Source organism: Euleptes europaea, chromosome 8, assembly GCF_029931775.1.
Source record: "Euleptes europaea isolate rEulEur1 chromosome 8, rEulEur1.hap1, whole genome shotgun sequence".
NCBI classification, from domain to species: Eukaryota; Metazoa; Chordata; class Lepidosauria; order Squamata; family Sphaerodactylidae; genus Euleptes; species Euleptes europaea.
Genome location: NC_079319.1, coordinates 78,706,734 through 78,725,685, shown reverse-complemented (window position 1 = coordinate 78,725,685; position 18,952 = coordinate 78,706,734). Strand labels below are relative to the sequence as shown.

General features: G+C 40.8%; 1 protein-coding gene across 1 annotated transcript in view; it reads left to right on the top strand.

Moving 5' to 3' along the window:
* The first annotated feature begins 529 nt into the window (after window positions 1-529).
* CAP2 (cyclase associated actin cytoskeleton regulatory protein 2) overlaps window positions 530-18,952 on the top strand; it is a 40,162-nt gene continuing 21,739 nt past the window's right edge. Inside the window, exons 1-3 of the mRNA XM_056854805.1 lie at window positions 530-657; window positions 3,487-3,587; window positions 12,197-12,274. Coding sequence (XP_056710783.1) covers window positions 534-657; window positions 3,487-3,587; window positions 12,197-12,274 — 303 coding nt within the window. The 5' untranslated portion in view covers window positions 530-533. The remainder of the gene's footprint in view (window positions 658-3,486; window positions 3,588-12,196; window positions 12,275-18,952) is intronic.

Below are 18,952 nucleotides of genomic sequence, written 5' to 3'. Positions count from 1 at the left end.
TATCTGTAATATTTGAGATAATAATGTAAGTTTACAGGGTGGTCTTTAAGAATTAGTTGCATGAAGCATTGTGAATACTAGAACTGTATGCACTGTAGTCCTAGCTGTTTGATAGTTCTTAGGGATTTACACCTTTAGCAAAGATGTTTATTAGAAAATAACATGTGCATATCCTTTAAGTCACTTAGCAAGATAAAGCGTTCACAACCTTAAGTGAACAACATGAAATGTGTGGAACCTGTGAAATAGTTTTGGAATGTAGCCAGGGTTGGGTATTTTAATTGTTCTTATGTTTTATATCTAACAGAGATCAAATACTAACAAATGTGCATTTACTGTAAAATTTTGTATTTGGAATCTGATGTACTTAACAAAAATATAGTTTTGATGGTAACATATCAACTATATGGAAATCACATACTGTTTAAACTCAAAGAAAAATTGATCTAGATAATACGGTTCCACATTTCTCTGAATTCTGTACTTGAAATGAAACAGCAAATAATATTTGTGTGTTTATTTAGTTTTTCAGAATGGCAGAGGCACAGGCTTTGATGGAGAGGCTGGAAAATGCTGTGGTTAAGCTTGAGTCATTGTTGTCAAATTCGCACAAGGTTGCTGGAATGGAATGTGGAACTGTCAATGGAGTTGATGGAGGTACGATTCAGGATTTTTTAATTTGGAAAGCTGAGAACTTTAAATGCCATGTGATGGTTGCCATTTTTTCCTTAAGTGAATCTGAATGATATTCACCCACCTCCATCCTGCCAATAAATTATCAACAAACAATATGTTTTGGGCTGATATGGAAAATGCACATGGACAGGCTATGTGCTGTTGATTGGAAGGAAACCTGATAAACAGGCTGAGGACTAGAATGCTGAGCTGGAAGAAGACCCAGAAGCAGGACGGCTGGGAGAAAGCATGATAATTCCACAGTCTGTTACACATAGAATCACAGCTGACACCAGGTCTCTCTCTGCCCTGAACTCTTCCCTTCTTCCCTCCCCTTCTGTAACTTTCTTGATAAATATGAAGAAAATGATTTTCTCTTCATCGCATCTGAGAAAGTGAGCTCTGACTTATGAAAGCTCACATTGGAATAAATGTTAGCCTTTGAAATGTCACTGGATATCTGTTTTGTTTTGGTAGACAGCTGACATGTTAGAGAAGGAGGGGTATGATAGAGTCCTGAAGGTGTGCAGTTTGATAGCTTTTTTAGTTTTATTGTTTAGATCAGTGGTCTTCAAACATGGGGGAAGATTCTCAGGTGTATCACAAACCCCACCTGTTGGGTTGCAAGGCCCTAAACAGCTCAGCCCACTCCTCAGACTGTTGTTTGGGAAGCAGCGGTCGGTAATGTAATGTCCCCTATGGTTTCCTGGCCAAGGGGGTGTCTTTCCCTTTTGAGAACAGACCTGGCTGAACTCATAAGGAGCACTTTTGCAGAGTGACTTCAGACGCTTCAGCTTCCTTCCCCAGCTCCCTCCATGAGCAGTTCTCAATTCCCGCCCGATTCTTTGCAGCCACAACCCAGGAAGGAGATAGCAATCGTAAGCTAAGCTATTAAAGCTGCGAAAGGAACAGATAGCTCACTAAAGCAGCCCCAAAAGTGCCCCCTCAGGTGATGAGGATAGAGAGGAAGGGGAATTTTCTTCTGATGAGGAGACCCCAATGACTGAGGAAAAACAGACTAGGCTGTTTATGCAGGAGGATTTTCAATCTCTCCTTTCCAAGTCTCTAGCCGCCCTTGGTTTATCAGAGGATGCTGACGCTCAAGCTATAGGCAAGCTTAATGGGTCTAAGGAATTTCTTCATAGGCATGCTGCCCCATCTCAAGAGATTCCGGTTCCAGAGTATTTCCTTAATCTACTGAAGGCTGAATGGGGGGAAACCTATGGCCAGTAGACAGTTTCCAGCAGTTACTAAAAAGTTTCACTCCTTGGCTAGTAACATCTCTCAGATGCTGCAAGTCCCCCTAGTGGACGCTCCAGTAGCAGCACTACACTCATCTGCTCTGGTCTCCCAAGATGGCCTAGGGATGATTAGAGACTCACTGGACAGAAAGGCAGAGCTTGCCTGCAAAAAGTACCACAAAGCCTCCGCCCTTGCGGTGAGCACCTCCATTACTTCTGCCCTAATTTCTAGAGCTGCCATTGAGTGGACACACAAGCTAAAACAACTTATTCCAGGTGAGAATAAGAAAGCCTTACAAGTGGTAGCCCGGGTCTTGAAGGCTGTGACCTTCTTAGCTGACTCTACTCTGGACACCATGTCCTTTGTGGTGCAAACCATGGCCACAGAATCTGTGGCTAGATGGGCACAGAATCTGTGGCAGGCAGACCCACATTCAAAATCCATACTAATGGGGTTCCTGTACCAAGGGGGCAAGCTTTTTGGAGATCTGCTAGACTTGGTCCTGGTTGAGACAAAGGGCAAAATAAGTTTGTGCCTAGAAACATGCACAGAGATCAGAAGGGTTACGGTTCTCATCATGAGTTTCAGATTTTTGTTGTTTTCCTTTTATTTCCTGTGTCTCTTTCATGTTTTTCTGTAACTTCTGTTTTTATGTCAGTTGTTTATCATCTTTAATTCACTCTAAACAGCCTGGTTAAGTTTAGTAGCCCTTCTCCAAACTGCAGGTAGTTATGGGTAGCTTGTGGCTGCTCAGGAATCTGCCCTCCAAAGCTGCTTCAGTTGATTTTATTGGACAGAAGCAGAAAGGGGCATCTGGCCATCTATCTGAGCCCTCTCCTCATGGGCCATTTCAACATTGATTATCTGCACTGGGCTCAATGCTGTTGGGAAATTGGCTTTTTCCTGCTTCCACGTGGCATTCTGGGGTATTTGTGCACTTCTCAGGGTTCCTCTGCTTTTCTCTGATCTTTCTCAAACCAGAGAAACAGGATACGCACTTTCATCTCTTGGAACCAACCAGTCACTTCTCCTTGCCCCCATTAGATATTATCAACCAAGGCAGCAAGGATTGAGCTGACAAGTAGTTCACTGCACCTCTCCAAACATTCTGGTCACATCTTCAGGCTGCAGTAAGTGAAATATATCCGTGCACACGTGACCAGATGGTTTTCTAGGAACATCTTGCACTTGTACTGCATCCAGAATGGTGTCTAACTCAAACTCAAACTGGATGCAAATGATTTTGTCAGCAAAATGATGGACAAAAAAGTCCCCGAGGTCTGCCAGGAGTTTCCTCTGATCCATATCTCCATATCTTCCTCTGGATAGAATGCGATTGTGCCAATATGTTTGCTTTAAGATAAATGCATAATGTATAGTAGATATTATTGTGCCAGCCAACCGTTTTATATATATGCTGAGCGTATAACTGATTTTGCCATATTGATTCTGTGGCACAAATTCTGTGGTACAGAATATTGTTGCATTTCTGCATTCTCGTCTTGCATTGCCAGCTAAGGCATTCAAAACAGATAAGCTTTTATCAGCCAGTTCTGTTTTCTCTCACAGGAGTAGGACCATATGTTGAAGCTTTTGACAGAATCCTGAATGGCAGTGTAGCTGAGTTTCTAAGGAACAGTAAGATCCTTGATGGTGATGTCAAGATACATGTAAGTATTTCTCTGTGCTGTGTAATGACCAAAGGCCTAACTACAGGTTATACTGGCTATGGGTCTGCCTGGTGCCTGCCCTGAGCCTGGCTTTGCCAGGAAAGGGCAGGGTATAAATCAAATAAATAATGATAATAACTAATATTAATATGGTCTAAAGTCTCAGTTTTTCTTCCATTGTTTTAGTAGCTGTAAGATACACTTCTGTTATAATTATTGAACATTTATTTCATACTGGCAGGTTGCTTTTAACCAAACCCAGGGTAAATACAATATAGTCCCTGTAATTCACATCTTTCTTGAGTATATTTGATTTCCCCCCACCCTTTTCCATGAAGGTTAGGTGGCTCATATAGTTGGCCCCTCTTTATTATATCCTCACAACATCCCAGTGAGATAAGTTACAGTGCATTCCTAAGGAGAGTTACTCCAGTCTAAGCCCATTCATTTCATTGGGCTTAGACTAGAGTAACTCTCCTTAGGAATGCACTGTTAGGCTGAGGGGCAGCGACTGGCCCAAGGTCAGCCAGTGAGCTTCACAATGGAGGGGTGGTTTGAACCCAGGTGTCATTTAGTTATTTACTTACATTTATAGTCCACCTTTCTCACTAGTACTTAAGGTGGGTTACACAGAATGAGTCAGTACAATCAACAAGACGGAAGATTCAATGAATAGTGCAATAGGAGTAGGGTTGTAGAACCAACCAGAAATCTGAAGATAGAACTGAAGTATAAGTATTAACATTACACATTCAGTGATACACGTTGTAGGATCCTACATACAGCAAACCTTACACATTACTATAGAGCACAGTCCCTAATAGTTTCTCCAAATAACTTTGTGAATCATTTTGTACACTACGATCCTATTCTTGCTTGGAAAAGCCCTCTTGAATAATTCATTCATTCATAGTTTGCAGAAGGCCAGGAGAGTGGGAGCCTTCCTGACCTCCTCAGGCAGGCCATTCCACAAGGTGGGGGCCACAACGGAAAAGGCACGTGTGTGGGCTATTGTTGGTTTTGACTATTTGCATGTTGCCACCTGGAGAAGTTCCTTCTCTGATAACGCAGGTGTTGTGGCAGAGCATAGGGGAGAGGCAGTCTTGCAGATATGATAATCACACAGGCTCTCGCTGTTTATGTCTCCCTCCTTCACACACCACTTATCCTACAAACTATCCTGAGATATGTTCATTTTTATTTTTTATTCTTTAAATTTTATTTACATTATTTATAGTCACTCTGTTTACTGAGACTCAAAGAAGATTATACAGTGTAAGTCAATGCAATCCATAGGATGACATATAATAAACACTGTAATAGGACTGGGATTAAGAAATCTGAAACACAGCAGAATATGAACAAAGCATAAGTATTGAACGTGAACATAAAAAAGCAGCAACTAGTATTGAAATTTAAGCAGTACAGCAGCAGGACACACCTTTTTTTTCCATTTGGTGGTGGAAAGTGCTGTCAGGTCACAGCCAATTTATGGCAACACAGTAGGGTTTTCAAGACAAGAGATTAACAGAGGTGGTTTGCCATTACTTGCCTCTGCATAGCAGCACTGGACTTTCTGGGTATTGGATCCATCCAGATACCGACCACCGCTGACCCTGCTTAGCTTCTGAGATCTGATGAGATCAGGCTAGCTTGGGCCATCCAGATCAGGGCTTTTTCCATCTTAGAATCTCTCAAAAATTACACTGCAATAAATGACAGTATGATTGGAGATTGTACTGGCTCATTTAGCACATTATATGAAACTGTCCCATAATAAGAAGGGAAACTCAAAGCTGTATATGTGAATAATAAAGTGTCTAGCTTGTGAATTATTTGTTTGAGATGGCAGGAGTTAAGAATGTTGATAGGGAAAAAAGGTACTATTGGTCAATTATTTACCCCCTTAAAATGGGGAGGGGGGTGCAAAAGTGAAAATTCCCAAACATAAGGAGATTAATTTGACAAGAACATAATTGAGGCATATGCTCTGGAACTATGAATATTAATATCTGTTTCAGTGAATGTAGCTTGCTTTCATATATATCAAGAATTTCACTTTAGTTTAATGCTGTTCTGCCTTATTCTAGAAGACAGCAAAATACCTAATGATACTTCGTTTTACAGGTTGGAGGGGGGTGATGTTGTAGCCCAACCACCCTGGATTCCTGTCTTTTTGGCTTCTTCCATGTAAAGATTTGTCTCTACTTTGGTACCTGAACTGGAGTGCTTTTTTTTTTTAAGCATCTACACAGTGTCAGTTGAGGCTCGCCTGATCTCATCAGATCTCAGAAGCTAAGCAGGGTCGACCCTGGCAAGTATTTGGATGGGAGACCTCCAAGGAATAGCAGGGTCTTGACGCAGAAGTAGGCAATGGCAAACCACCTTTATAGCACTCTTGTCTTGAAAACTCCACCAGAGGGGTTGCCAGGGCAGTCACTGGGGGGGTGGTAGGGGGCAGCCACCATTTCTGTTGCATGCAGAGAGGGCGGCAGGACTCCTACCTGGCCCAGAGGCTCCTGTAGGAGAGGCAGTTCTTCTGCCCCTCTCCATGCGACGGGGAGGGCAGGCAGCTGTCCCCCTTGCCCCCCTAGTTATGGCCCTGGGTGTCGCCATAAGTCAGATGTGACTTGATAGCACCTCTCCCCGTAAAAAACACAATGTCATGCTCTAATTGTGCTCTGCTCATCCTTTCCCCTTCCTCGATGTGCTTTCCAAAACCTCCAAGCACATTATTGTGTCATCTGGACAGGAAGCTACATATTTAGCTAAGTAGCTGTGATTTGTGGCTTCCTTACCTACAGTTTAACATGTAGCACTGGAACAACTTACAGGTTATTTCTACAAGAGTGGAGAATCTTTTGAAAACTTCTCTAGAAATATTGGGTTGAATCACAAGGACTGAATGCAGAATGGAGCTTAAACACCTCCCCCTTCCTGCTGCAGCCCAACTTCACTCCCTGAAATGTTGTCCCTGGGGTAGGGGAACTCGCAAGGATGGTAGGAGGCATTTTATGTGTGGGAGTCTGCACTGGAACAAGTGAAAATTGGCCTCCAGCTCTTACGCAAGTGGAAATGCCGTTCTGCTAGCAGATGACTTTGAATGACTTTTACAAGAAAAGACCTGACTTGTTATGTACAGTTACAGATATTTAGCACTAGAAAGGGAAATGGAGCATGTTTGTTTTAAACATTGAAATAGATGAAGAAGGCTTGCAATAAAATAAAATAAACTTTATTAGGCATTTGAAGTCTTGCAATATAAATGTATGGCAGCATGAGTTCATTACAGGTTAATGGTAAAGTGGATTTAGTCAGATGAAACATAAATAGAATCATTTAAATACAGATAATGCATACTCATTATAAGAAATGAATGATTTATAATAGATGCATCTCTTGATAGCTTCCAGGTGTCTTGCTGAACGTATTTGCTCCTTGTTAAATTTGTCTGAGAGCTTAGTGTCTAAATCAGCATCATGAAACAGAGACGACGGTAGCCTTATGGAACTTGGTGCTGGCTCCGACATCTGCCCTTTACCTTAACAAGTCAGACAATGAATGTTTTTCTTCCACATGTCTTATAGACCATGTGTCTTGGGCATTATGATTGCAGCTGCTGCCTTGTTCTCATAGAGAGCTAAAAAGGAGGTTATATTTTGTTTCAGAAAGCACCTGTTGCCTAGAAAACCTTCACATACCTGACTGTTTGGGATTGCAATCTGCCAGAGCACTTAAAGGAAAACATTATATTATGTAAAGGGATATGAGTGGATTTCTGTATTGTAATTGGTCATGGAGCAAAGTATAAATGAACATGGGGATAAATATGAAGCAGTTTGTGGAGGCCTTCCCAAAAATGCTGGGGTTCATATTTTTGTTAAAAAGAGGAAAACTGCTACCACAAATTATAGTGATTATAAAAGCTTTGATTCATTAATTGATGGATGTTGTTTAGTTAACTCATACTATGAGGTCAGTTGGACTGGTACTTAATGGTGACTGAGTTGCTTTACTTCCTTGTGGTTTTGTTTTTAGTGACTGAATCTTATGAGTTTTAGTATGGGCATAAAATGTGTTGGAGTATAAATATGGCAAAGTAAGATTGTTTTATTATACATAATTTGGACTGTCAATTTTGCATTGTCTTGTGGAGCACAAGTCCATGGTAGATTTTTTTAAAGGATTTGATTAGTGGGGGGGGGGGGAATTCTTCAAAAGTCCAATCTGGCTGAGTTCTTGAACTTAGATTTTAGTAGATAATGAATATCTGCCATCTTGAAACTACTCTGCTTTCAAACATATGCCAGAAAATACTGCCATCCTTTATTTCCTCACAGACCGTAAGATCCATTCTTTGACTTCGTCATGATTAGCACAGCATTATGCTTGCACAAACAACCAAAGGCCCATGCCCCCGAGTTGGTCTGGCTACATCCAAAGGCCCGTGTAGGGTGGTTCTCGGGCCATAGTGATAACAATTGAGTCAGAACACAATGTCATTGTCCCCAATGAGAAAGGACTTGTATCTGCTCTTTTATGAGGAGCATTTTCTAGTGTTTTGAAGTAAGCATTAGAGAGAGGAGTTTCTATTATAGAAATGTGCACAATGAGAGGGAAAATAATGAGACAAAAATGTCATTTGAAAACCCTCAGAACAGAATAATACCATACAAAAAGTGGCTTCAAAAACAAAGAGGAGATCATTCTAAAGCATCGAGCAAATGGTGCTTAAACTAATCTACTTTTGAATGGGAAAGAAGTTGATCCATTTGATTTACGCTCATATATTTGAAAAGTATGAATTGTATAATCCAAGTAAAACATTACAGTTTTGCCTTTACAAAAGAAACAATTGTGTGCCTCTACCGTAGCTGTTCCTGTCTACTAGTTATATCAGACAGGCAAACTAATGCTCCATCACTGCTGGTTCAATATATTAGGAACGCTCTAGTAGGGAGGATGAAATGCATTAAGTTAGACTCCCTTACTTGACGTTTAGTGAGACCAGATGGGGAGGAAGAAAACAAGAGTTCTTTCTGTTTTGTACTTCCTTGCACATTGTGCCAGTATGAATCTTCTCAACATGTTCTGCAGTGTGCTGCTTCCTCCAGTGTAACTCCTCCCTCCCCCCAAAATAAATTCCTTACAAAAGTGTAGTTAGAAATATTATACAACTGTCAGATTTTCAGGGAGGTCCAGTGAAATCCCTGCACACCTTGGTGACTCTTCAGTTTAAAGTGACAGATGTGCTCATCCAAGCCTGAGCGCACACTTATGAACTATTGTCACTGAGCCCATTGAGTTACTCAGAAGTAAATTCAGGTGATTAACATTCCCATAAATTTATTAATTTGTTATTACCTTCAAAGAACCTGCAGTGGTGTCTTAGATTTACAACAGCACTGTGAGATACATTGGACTGAAATAATGTCTTGCCCAATGATTTTCATAGTTTAGTGGGGATTTGAACCTGGGTATCCCACAAGCAAACCAGACATTTCTGCCCCTCCACTCATCCTAGAACTGGAGCACTTCATCTCGCACACAGCCTGTAACAACAAATGTAAGGCAGTAGTAACATGAACAGATTTAATATTCTAATTAAAATAGTGCTCCAGATGTAACATAAAATTTATAATACACTTTCCTTTGCTATAATATAAACAGTTGCGCAAAGTTCAGTGCCAACAAATATGCCAGAGAATGAGCTCTGCCAGCCAAGGTTTTCTGCATCTTGATCCCCCGTGCAAAGGTCCATAAAAACTCCTTATCTAAATTATTAAAATGCGCAAATCAGGTTTTCCAAAAGTGGAAGCTGGAACATTGGTGTGATCAGGGTTAACAAGTTCCTGTTGTCACGGGTTCTTTGGCATGAGTAAGAAAGGCTGCCCCCCCACCCCCGGATGTGCAAAAAATGTTTTTTTTGGGAAGTTCGGATTTGAATATATTGGACCTGAATTTTTTTGGGATTCCTGAAAATCCCCAAATTCTCATACCAATATGGTTGGTTTTTTTTCAGTAATCCAAAAAATATAATTTTTTTTAAAATGGCTCCATTATAGCCTATGGGGAATCTTTCCAGGGCTCTTGGGGCAGTTTCTTAAGGTAGAGGCAGCAAATTTTCAGCATAACTGCTGGTGACACTCCTTAAAAGAACCCCAAAATTTGGTAAAGATTGGGTCAGGGGGTGTCCAATTTTATGGGCCCCCAAAGAGGGTGCCCCCATCCATCCTCCATTGTTCCCAATGGAGGGAAAATGGGGGCCCATAAAATTGAGTAATAAGTCAACAGAATCCGTATCCTATCCTGACTAAACATAAATCAGAGCTCTGCAACATAAAGATCCTGGTGATTGAATTCCAATAATTATTTACTTATTCAAAATACTTTTTTATTGGTTTTGTACAAATAAATACAAGACTATTTACAATTAAACTCACGGATAGGAACAAAAATAAAGCAAGAAGGTAGCTATGTACAATCTTTCCATTTCTTACTGTTTTTTAAAAAATGAGCTGCTGTATACATTAAGTCTTGTCGTCCCTATTTCAAACTGAAATCATGGCAGGTAGAGAAGGTAGTGTGAGAAAACAAATCCTACCATATTAAAAAGCCCCCCGACCCCAAGACTGTGGAATAGTATACCTGTTATTCTGCAGCAGAGCATAATGCTGTCTCTGCAGCTGCCTCATTTTTCCCCCTCACTCATAATTCATCAAAGCTTTATTCTTTCTGCTGCTTCATCTGTGGAGCTTCTAGCAATGCAAGCCTGTGGAAAAGCAGCTTCTTAATTTTTAACAGGGTGTTGAAAATTGAAACATACTTTAAAAGGAGAAGCATTATTTCTTGTACAAGGACTCTTCAGATTTCTCTTTTAAAAGCACTAGAAGACTGACCCTTCATTAGACTGTTGCAACGCAAGTTATTATTGCAAGCTGTTATTTCTGTTGCAGAAGGGGGCTTCATAAGTTTTCGCTCATAAATCCTCAGAGTAGTCCATGACGTTCATTGTGAACCATGGTAGGCTGCGAGAGGGTCATACTCAGAACTAAATTTGTCTAAATCTGTTACTAAAGGTAAAGGTCCCCTGTGCAAGCACCGGGTCATTCCTGACCCATGGGGCGACGTCACATCTTGATGTTTCCTAGGCAGACTTTGTTTATGGGGTGGTTTGCCAGTGCCTTCCCCAGTCATCTTCCTTTTACCCCCAGCAAGCTGGGTACTCATTTTACCGACCTTGGAAGGATGGAAGGCTGAGTCAACCTTGAGCCAGCTACCTGCTACCGACTTCCATCGGGATTGAACTCAGGTCGTGAGCAGAGCTTGGACTGCAGTACTGCAGCTTTACCACTCTGTACCACGGGGCTCTAAATCTGTTGCTATCATGGGTTTATTGACATTTGACTAAACCAGCCTTGTAATTCATTACATCTGGATCAGGTAAGTAGCTTGTGAATACTCAGTACTGCTTCTGAACCTGGAACTATCATGGTGTCTGGATTTGAGCTTGCAGCAATTCTTGAACTGGTGGCCTGAGGAATGTCTTCCTGTGAACAACCTGCCATATCAGCCAAGTAATTTCTTTGCAGCAATAGGCCAGGATGGATCAGATGATACTTGCTGATGCCTATAAAAACTTCCTGGGCCACTGTGCTTACTAGTCTCAGCAAATGGGAGCCCTGTTGCAGCAGAATTTTGGCGAATTGCTGCTATTGTATTTGTCTTGCCCTACCCCTAATTTGCACCTCTAACCTAAACCCTTTTTATTGATGTATATATTGGTTTTAAAACTGACTTTTGATCTTTTGTTTCACTTTTAATCTGTGTATTTTACTTCCATTATATATATTAGAGACACAGAGCCCCGTGGCGCAGAGTGGTAAGCTGCAGTACTGCAGTCAAAGCTCTGCTAACGACCTGAGTTCAATCCTGACAGAAGTCAGTTTCAGGTAGCCGACTCAAGGTTGACTCAGCCTTCCAACCTTACGAGGTCTGTAAAATGTGTACCCAGGCTGCTGGGGGTAAAGTGTAGACGTCTGGGGAAGGCCATGGCAAACCACCCCATAAACATAGTCTGCCTACTAAACATCGTGAAGTGACGTCACCTCATGGGTCAGTAATGACTTGGTGCTTGCACAGGGGACTACCTCTCTCTCCCCAATGGGGACCCAAAGTGGCTTACACCATTCTCCACTTATCCACTTTATGCTCACAACAACCCTGTAAAGTAGGTTATGCTGAGAGAGTGTGACTGGCCCAAGGTCACCCACCAAACGTCTGTGGCAGAGGGGGGATTTGAACTTGGGTTTCCCAGATACAAGTCCGACACTTTAAGTACTACAACATGTTGGCTTTCTAAGTAATAATGAGTTAAGTAACGAGTTAAACTACAAAGTTCTCTGTTTATAAATATATTTTGCCTGTTTAATCTGTTTTGATGTTAAATCTATATTTTTAAAAGGGAGGCTAGTAGAAAATGTGGATTTGCAAATCGAAGCATATTACAATAGTTTCACTTTCACTTATAAAATGCCTGGATATGGCCAAGGGATAGTAAATTTAAATATTCATCATTCCACTTGTTCTCTTTTTTCTTTTTTAATCAGGCGGAAATGGTTCGTGCAGCTTTTCAAGCGCAAAGAGCATTTCTCTTGTTAACCTCACAATATCAAGAACCTCAGGAGGTAAGATGTGTGGGAGATTTGATATTGGGTGGTAGTGAATATATAGGTGCTCTACTGACTTTTCTTGAATGTTAGAAACACAAGTGGGCAGTGCTGATACTCTCAAATTTGTTCTGACAGAACCAAGTTTAGATTGTGTATTTCTGGGTGCTGTGCAGGCACAAAATGATAAATTTATTTATTGTGCAGGCATGAAGCTTGCTACTTGTACAAAATAAATTGGTGGAAGAAACTTCAAAAACCAGGAACTTGTTTGCTTTATTTTAATCTTGAAAATTAAAGATTGTTCTTGGTCTCGTACTAATATCACAATGCTGCAGTCTGTCAGTTGTAGCAGCTATTGGCTTTTCAGTGCTACTGTCCATTCCCTATGTGATACTACTTTTTTGGATCTTGGAGGATAGGTCTATCAACCACTATTAGTCATGATTGCTAAAAATGGAATTTCTGTATCTAACCAACCATGTCCTGCATATGAACTTCCTGGGAAGCCTCTAGCTGCCATTGTTGGAGACAGAGGTTGCAGTCCTAAGAACGGTTTCTTCAGAGTAAGCAGGACCTTCTCAGTCGCAGCACCAAAAACTCTGGAACTTTCTCCCCAGGGAGATACACCTGTCCGCTTCTGTTGCTGTCTGCCACCATTGTCTTCTGATTAGGGTTGCCAGGTCCCTCTTCGTCACCGGTGGGAGGTTTTTGGGGCGGAGCCTGAGGAGGGCGGGGTTTGGGGAGGGACTTCAATGCCACAGAGTCCAATTGCCGAGGTGACCATTTTCTCCAGGGGAACTGATCGCTATCGGCTGGAGATCAGTTGTAATAGCAGGAGATCTCCAGCTAGTACCTGGAGGTTGGCAACTACTTCTGTTGCCAGCTTATTTGTGTGTATTTTAGCTGTTTTTGTTTTAATGATGTGTGTTTTTACGGGAGTTGGTTTTAAATGCTTTTAAAATGTGATTTTATTAAGTATAGTTTAATTTGCTAGCTGCCATAGCGGCCCTTGTGAGGGCAGAAAGGTGAAAAATAAATTTTGAAAATGAATTTATCTTATTTGCGGTATAGGGTCCGAGTCCATGAAGGGCTTTATATGTGGTAGCCAATCATTGAGTCCCGAGACTGATGGGCAGCCAGTGGAGTGTGACTGCAGAATGGGAGTAATAAATAAAATGGGACATTTCTGAACAGACCTGCTTAGGCTTGTTCCCATAGAGTTGCCTCCATAGAGTTGCCTCCAACCTACATTCCGCCAATGGAAGTAGGTGAGGAGAACTGCTGTGAGTCCCCTTCCTCACTGCAGTCCCAAGACCCCTGTTGCTTTTTATCCATGAGGATCCTGCAGACCCTCAGCACCAGCTGTTTTCAGGCATTGCAAATTGTCGAAGAAGAGGAGAAGTAGAAGGTGGGACCCAACCTGCTTCTACCAACAAAATCTGGCAAGATGCTGGACTAAATTTTATTTTGTCTCATCCAGCAAGTAAATTCTTATGTGTGACACTGTTCCTCCCATGCACTTATCAGATCCACAGATGGTCTAATGGTTTTAGTTCCAATGGTAAACCAGTGTTTTATTATTATGCTTTACCAAAGATATTTTTAAGTTATAAAGGAAGGGTGGGGCAAGAGGCTTCCCAAAATGTGCATTAATACCAAAAGATGGTTAGAATGAACATGCTGTTCTGCTTATTCTGGTCTCCTTCTTACCACATTGCAACAGTGTGTTATAACATTACATGCCAATGTTCGAAAAATGATTGCTTCAGTGAGACAACATTTATAAATAATGCTTTGAGATTCCGCGGGTGGAGGCTGTGACCAGGACTGCTTTTTATTAGCCTTGGCTGATAGGTCAGCTGCACTCCTTCTTGGTGGTGCTCCCTACATGTGAAGTTTCATCCGCCAGATATATGCCATGGGCTTTTCCACATTCTCTTCTTTGTCTCCAAGTTCCTGTTTCATTGGTGTTTTTTAAAAGTTCCACACGTGTTTTGCTCCCTCTAGTGGTCCATTTAATATCACATCTGATTTTATCAAGAGGAAATATCTGCTGCTTAAATCAGCAGGGAAATAAATTAGATTTAATCTTTTGCTATAGTGAATCGACCACTAGAGAGAGTAAAACATGTGCAGAACTTTAAAAAAACACCAAAGAAACAGGAACTTCGAGATGAGCAAAAAGAGTATGTGGGAAAGGCCCATATCAGGTTGCTTGGGGTCCATTCAGGAAAGGTAGTAGAATTTTGTTTCCAGACAGGACTTTGGTCTGTGAGTTTCGGAGCTACAGCCAACATTTATACTCTGTCTGGCTCAAAACCCCTCAATTTTTTTATAAGTTTTTATTAAGTTTTTGGGATACAGAATAAAAAGGGAAGTGGGAAGAGGAATGGGGAATGGGGAAGCAAAAAAAAATTGGTTTCTGTGTCCAAGTATATTCAGTACAATTGTCGCCATTTACCATATTATGGAAACCCCTCCTTATTAAAGCGACTGTCTCACATGGTTTTTGTCCATGCAGTTCTCACGATTCCCCCAGAGTAGCGTTTTTGGTGGACTAAAGGGAACCCCTCTTCACTTTTCCATGGTGGAAAAGCTGGTTGGATCCAACCCTGTATTTGCAATAATTTAGTATTCCCAAATCCTGTTTAACTTTCATAATTTTAGATGAGAATTGTGAGTTATATTGTTATCCATTTCAGGGAAAAATTTTAAAAATTAAACGGGAATTTAATTGGCTGTAAGTTCACATTTTGGCAAGGTTTGTCCTAATCGTTCCAGAGTGACCTTAACTATATGGAGGGACAAACGAAGCAGTAATGAAGATGCAGTATCACTAATATTAGGGCACTTTTCAGGAAATCAGCCCAACCCAGGGGAAGGATCTGTGGCATATGACTTGGATATATGAGTACCCTGTCTATGTGTGTGTGTGTGCTGTCAAGTTGCAGCTGACTTATGGTGACCCTGTAGGGTTTTCAAGGCAAGAGACATTCAGAGGTGGTTTGCCATTGCCTACCTCCGTGTGGGCTGAGAGAGTTCTGAGAGAACTGTGACTGGCCCAAGGTCACCCAGCAGGCTGCATGTGAAGGAGTAGGGAATCAAACCCGGTTCTACAGATTAGAGTCCCACCGCTCTTAACCACTGTACCACGCTGGCTTACTTGCTCTTTACTGTGTGAAAAATAGAATTGCTTTTCTTTTTTAATATTGAAATCTGTGACTTGTTTTAAATTCCAACAATGGATTGAAAGGAACTAAAGATTAGTTGGGCAAAATATGTTTTGTGTGGCAGCTGCCTGAGTAACATTTTCCATGGCAAACAGCACAGACCCAAGCATTGTGATAGCTTTTCATTTCTCTGTGTCACAAGCAAGAAATGGCTATGGTTGATTTCACTGCGGTCCACAGGCTTGCCAGGTGGCTTATACAGCATAAAGAAAATTTGATATGCATAGAGCAAATCAGGAGAGAGAAGAAAAGGAGCTCCCCCTTGACTTTGTCAATGTGATATCATCTGAATGTGCTTGTGTTTAAAGCCAATGTGGAATCCAAACAGGAAAGCCAGCCATTAATTTGCCAAAATTCACAGATCAGGGAAAAGCCAATGAAGATGACAGCATGTAAATGCTAGAGAAAAGCTAGCAATTGTGTCATTCAGCTGTCTAGACGGTTTGCTTTAGTAATGTAAAGCTGTGAATGGGCCAGCTAAGTTGCCTGGTGATGGTATAGCAGCTTTACAGAGTTTAAGAACCAGTAATGTGGAGACAAGGGGATTTACCGAGTTCCTGTCATGTTGGATGCAGGGTGCCTTTTTTAAAGGGGGAAATATTCCGGGGGGGGGGGGGAATATCTGTCCTGTGACTATGCAAGTGAGCTCAGCAGTGATTGTAATAAGAGAACTGCTGTCATTTGACTATTAGAAGGGTCAACTCTAAAGAGGAAACAAAAGAAACAATCTTGTATTCTACTTTTTTTTCTAGATCATGAATTTCAGTATTTTCTGTGGTACAAATGCTGTACCATATCCAGCAAGTCACAAAAATCACCCTCTCTATTTGGTTTTGTTCAGACTAGCTTTTTTGTATTTTATATTTTTATATCCCTTTCATCCTGAAGCCCTTTATTCACTGTATAAGCAAAAATAGCAAGAGCAAAGACGGTAATTCCAGCTGGCATGCCAATCCTGCATCAACTACAATAAATTACTTTGCAGGGCGAATGTTCTGTTACTTTTTATGGTCATGTTCTATATTTGTATGTGAAGTGAAAATGATCATGTGACAAAACCATCACCTGATATTACGGCTTATGTATACCAGCCTATTGCTGTTGCCTGTAGAATCTGCTCTTTAGAAAGCTGTGATTGTTTTCTAAAATTCAGCCACTTGCTAGAAATTGATTTCTGATGCTTCATATTCAGCATTAAAATCACAAAATTAAATCTGAAAATAAATACAATTACTATACATTGTTTAGATTTCAGAGTCACAAGTAAGAGCAAGAAAAGTTAACAGAATGATGGATGCCCCAATAACTTTTTTAAAAGAAGAAAACAATGTAAGAAATTAAATAATTCCATTTAGAATTCAGTCTTACCGAACAAAGTATAATTATTTTGTCACTGATTCCTGGATAGGTTAGATTGTACCTATCAATTTCTTCAATCATTCTCTGAAAATCCGTCATGCTGATGTGTATGCACAGTGATTTTCTTTTACCTTTAAAATGATAGAAAATATGGAGAGGATAATACTTGTGTCGTATTTCATTTTTTCTCCTGGAGTTAGCTTTTTATATTAAAAAAAAATCTGTGTTACTTTTGGTTACAGAATTATCAACAAAACCTAAGTTATTGCTAATTACATACAGAACAGGATCCGTCTTAGTCCTGTTACATGTACCATAAGCACATAACCTAAGAGATGTCTCAGTGCTTAACCAGCTTCCCACTCACTGTTGCCATGGTGCTAGTCCTGATGTAGCATCAATATCCTGAGAATTGTACATTGGGAAGGAGAGGAAGGGCATCATGGCACCGGGGGTGGGGGTGGCGAGACCACAGAGACCTTGTTAGATTTTTTTCTCCCTAATTGCAGCTGCTTCCCATGTCCTGTATAAATCCATTGAGTGGATTACACAATTACGCATTTTGTGAGAGATCTGTGATCAGATTTCCTGACCAATTTTTTAATGATACAAAAGGGGGCACCATGCAAGGTTGGAGGGGTTTAAACCTTTTTCACTTGCACCTTTTCCAGAAAACACATACACATGTCCTCGTGTTGTAGGGGGAAATGGCAGGTAAAATATGAGTGCTTGCCTTTTTTTTCTTTCCTTGGCTGATACCATGATTTCTATCAGTAAAACTGCATATGGGGAAGGTGTGAATTACTCCTCTCCTGTACTGCAGCCCCAATCCAATACCCTCCCCAAGCATCCGCTCCTTCAACATTTAAAAAAAAAAAGGTAGATCTGATAACATGGATCTTCCACATAATAAAAACCTTTAAAAACTGTTCCCAGATTTTCCCAGTCATTGGCAGGGTGTGTGTGGGATTGTTAATTCTCTTCAGCACTATTTATGAGACCAGTGTCAGAGATGTACGCTGCAAAGGCTCTAAGGATCTTGCACACAGGGCCTGCCCAAGTTTCTGCATACTTGGGATGCTGGTTCCTTTTCAGCAGGCAAGTAACAAGAAACAGATGTCACTGAAAAGATAAAAATCATTCTCTTCCATCAACAAAAATGTGTTATTCACGGCTGTCAATAACACAGCTCGTTTCACATTAATGTTCCGTAGACAAACTTTTTTTTTTTTTTGGCCATCAAATAGCAGACAACTTATAGTGAGCCTGTAAGGTTTTAAATCAAGATACGTTTAGAGATGGTTTGCCATTGCCTGGCCTCTGCAAAGTGACCCTGGTATTCCTTGGTGATCTCCCATCCAAATACTAACCCAGCTTAGCTTCCAAGATCTGATGAAATCAGGCTAGCCTGGGCTATCCAGGTCAGGAGAGACAAACGTACCTATCATTTATGTGCTGTTTCTGTAACAATATGAATAAATTAAGCTACTAAAAACAAAAAAACAAAAAAGGAACAAGCTTAGCAAAACAAAATTCTAGATTTGGCCTGTGTAATTTAGGATGAAAACCTTCTAGACTAGGTAGTATATGTCAGTGCAAGACAGCCCCCCGTTTTATGCCCTTTAGATTTCCTCTCTAACTCTTTTATAGCTCACAGTGGGTAGCCATGTTAGTCTGTTTGCAGTAGTCAAAAAGGGCAAGAGTCTAGTAGCACCTTAAAGACTAACAAAAATATTTTCTGGTAGGTTATGAGCTTTCGTGAGCCACAGCTCACTTCTTCAGATACAGCTAGAATGTGAATCCATCGGTCTTTAAGTAGAGGAACAGTATGTAAATGTGAACAGCAGGCTTGATGGGATTAGGTGTGATATGCAGAAGAGTCTGTGATGTCCAGGGGAGAGATGGGTGTGGAGAAATCAGCATTGGTAATGGGCCATGAATGCAAGGTCTTTATTCTTTTATAGCTGTGGCTTAGAGATAGCTTACTACCCCAAAATTCTCACCGTAAGCAGAATTTCTCTTTGCTGTTTCTTCACTTGTTCTGCTGTAAAATGCATTCCACTTAATTCTGTAGGACATACATACCACTGAATCAAATTGGGCT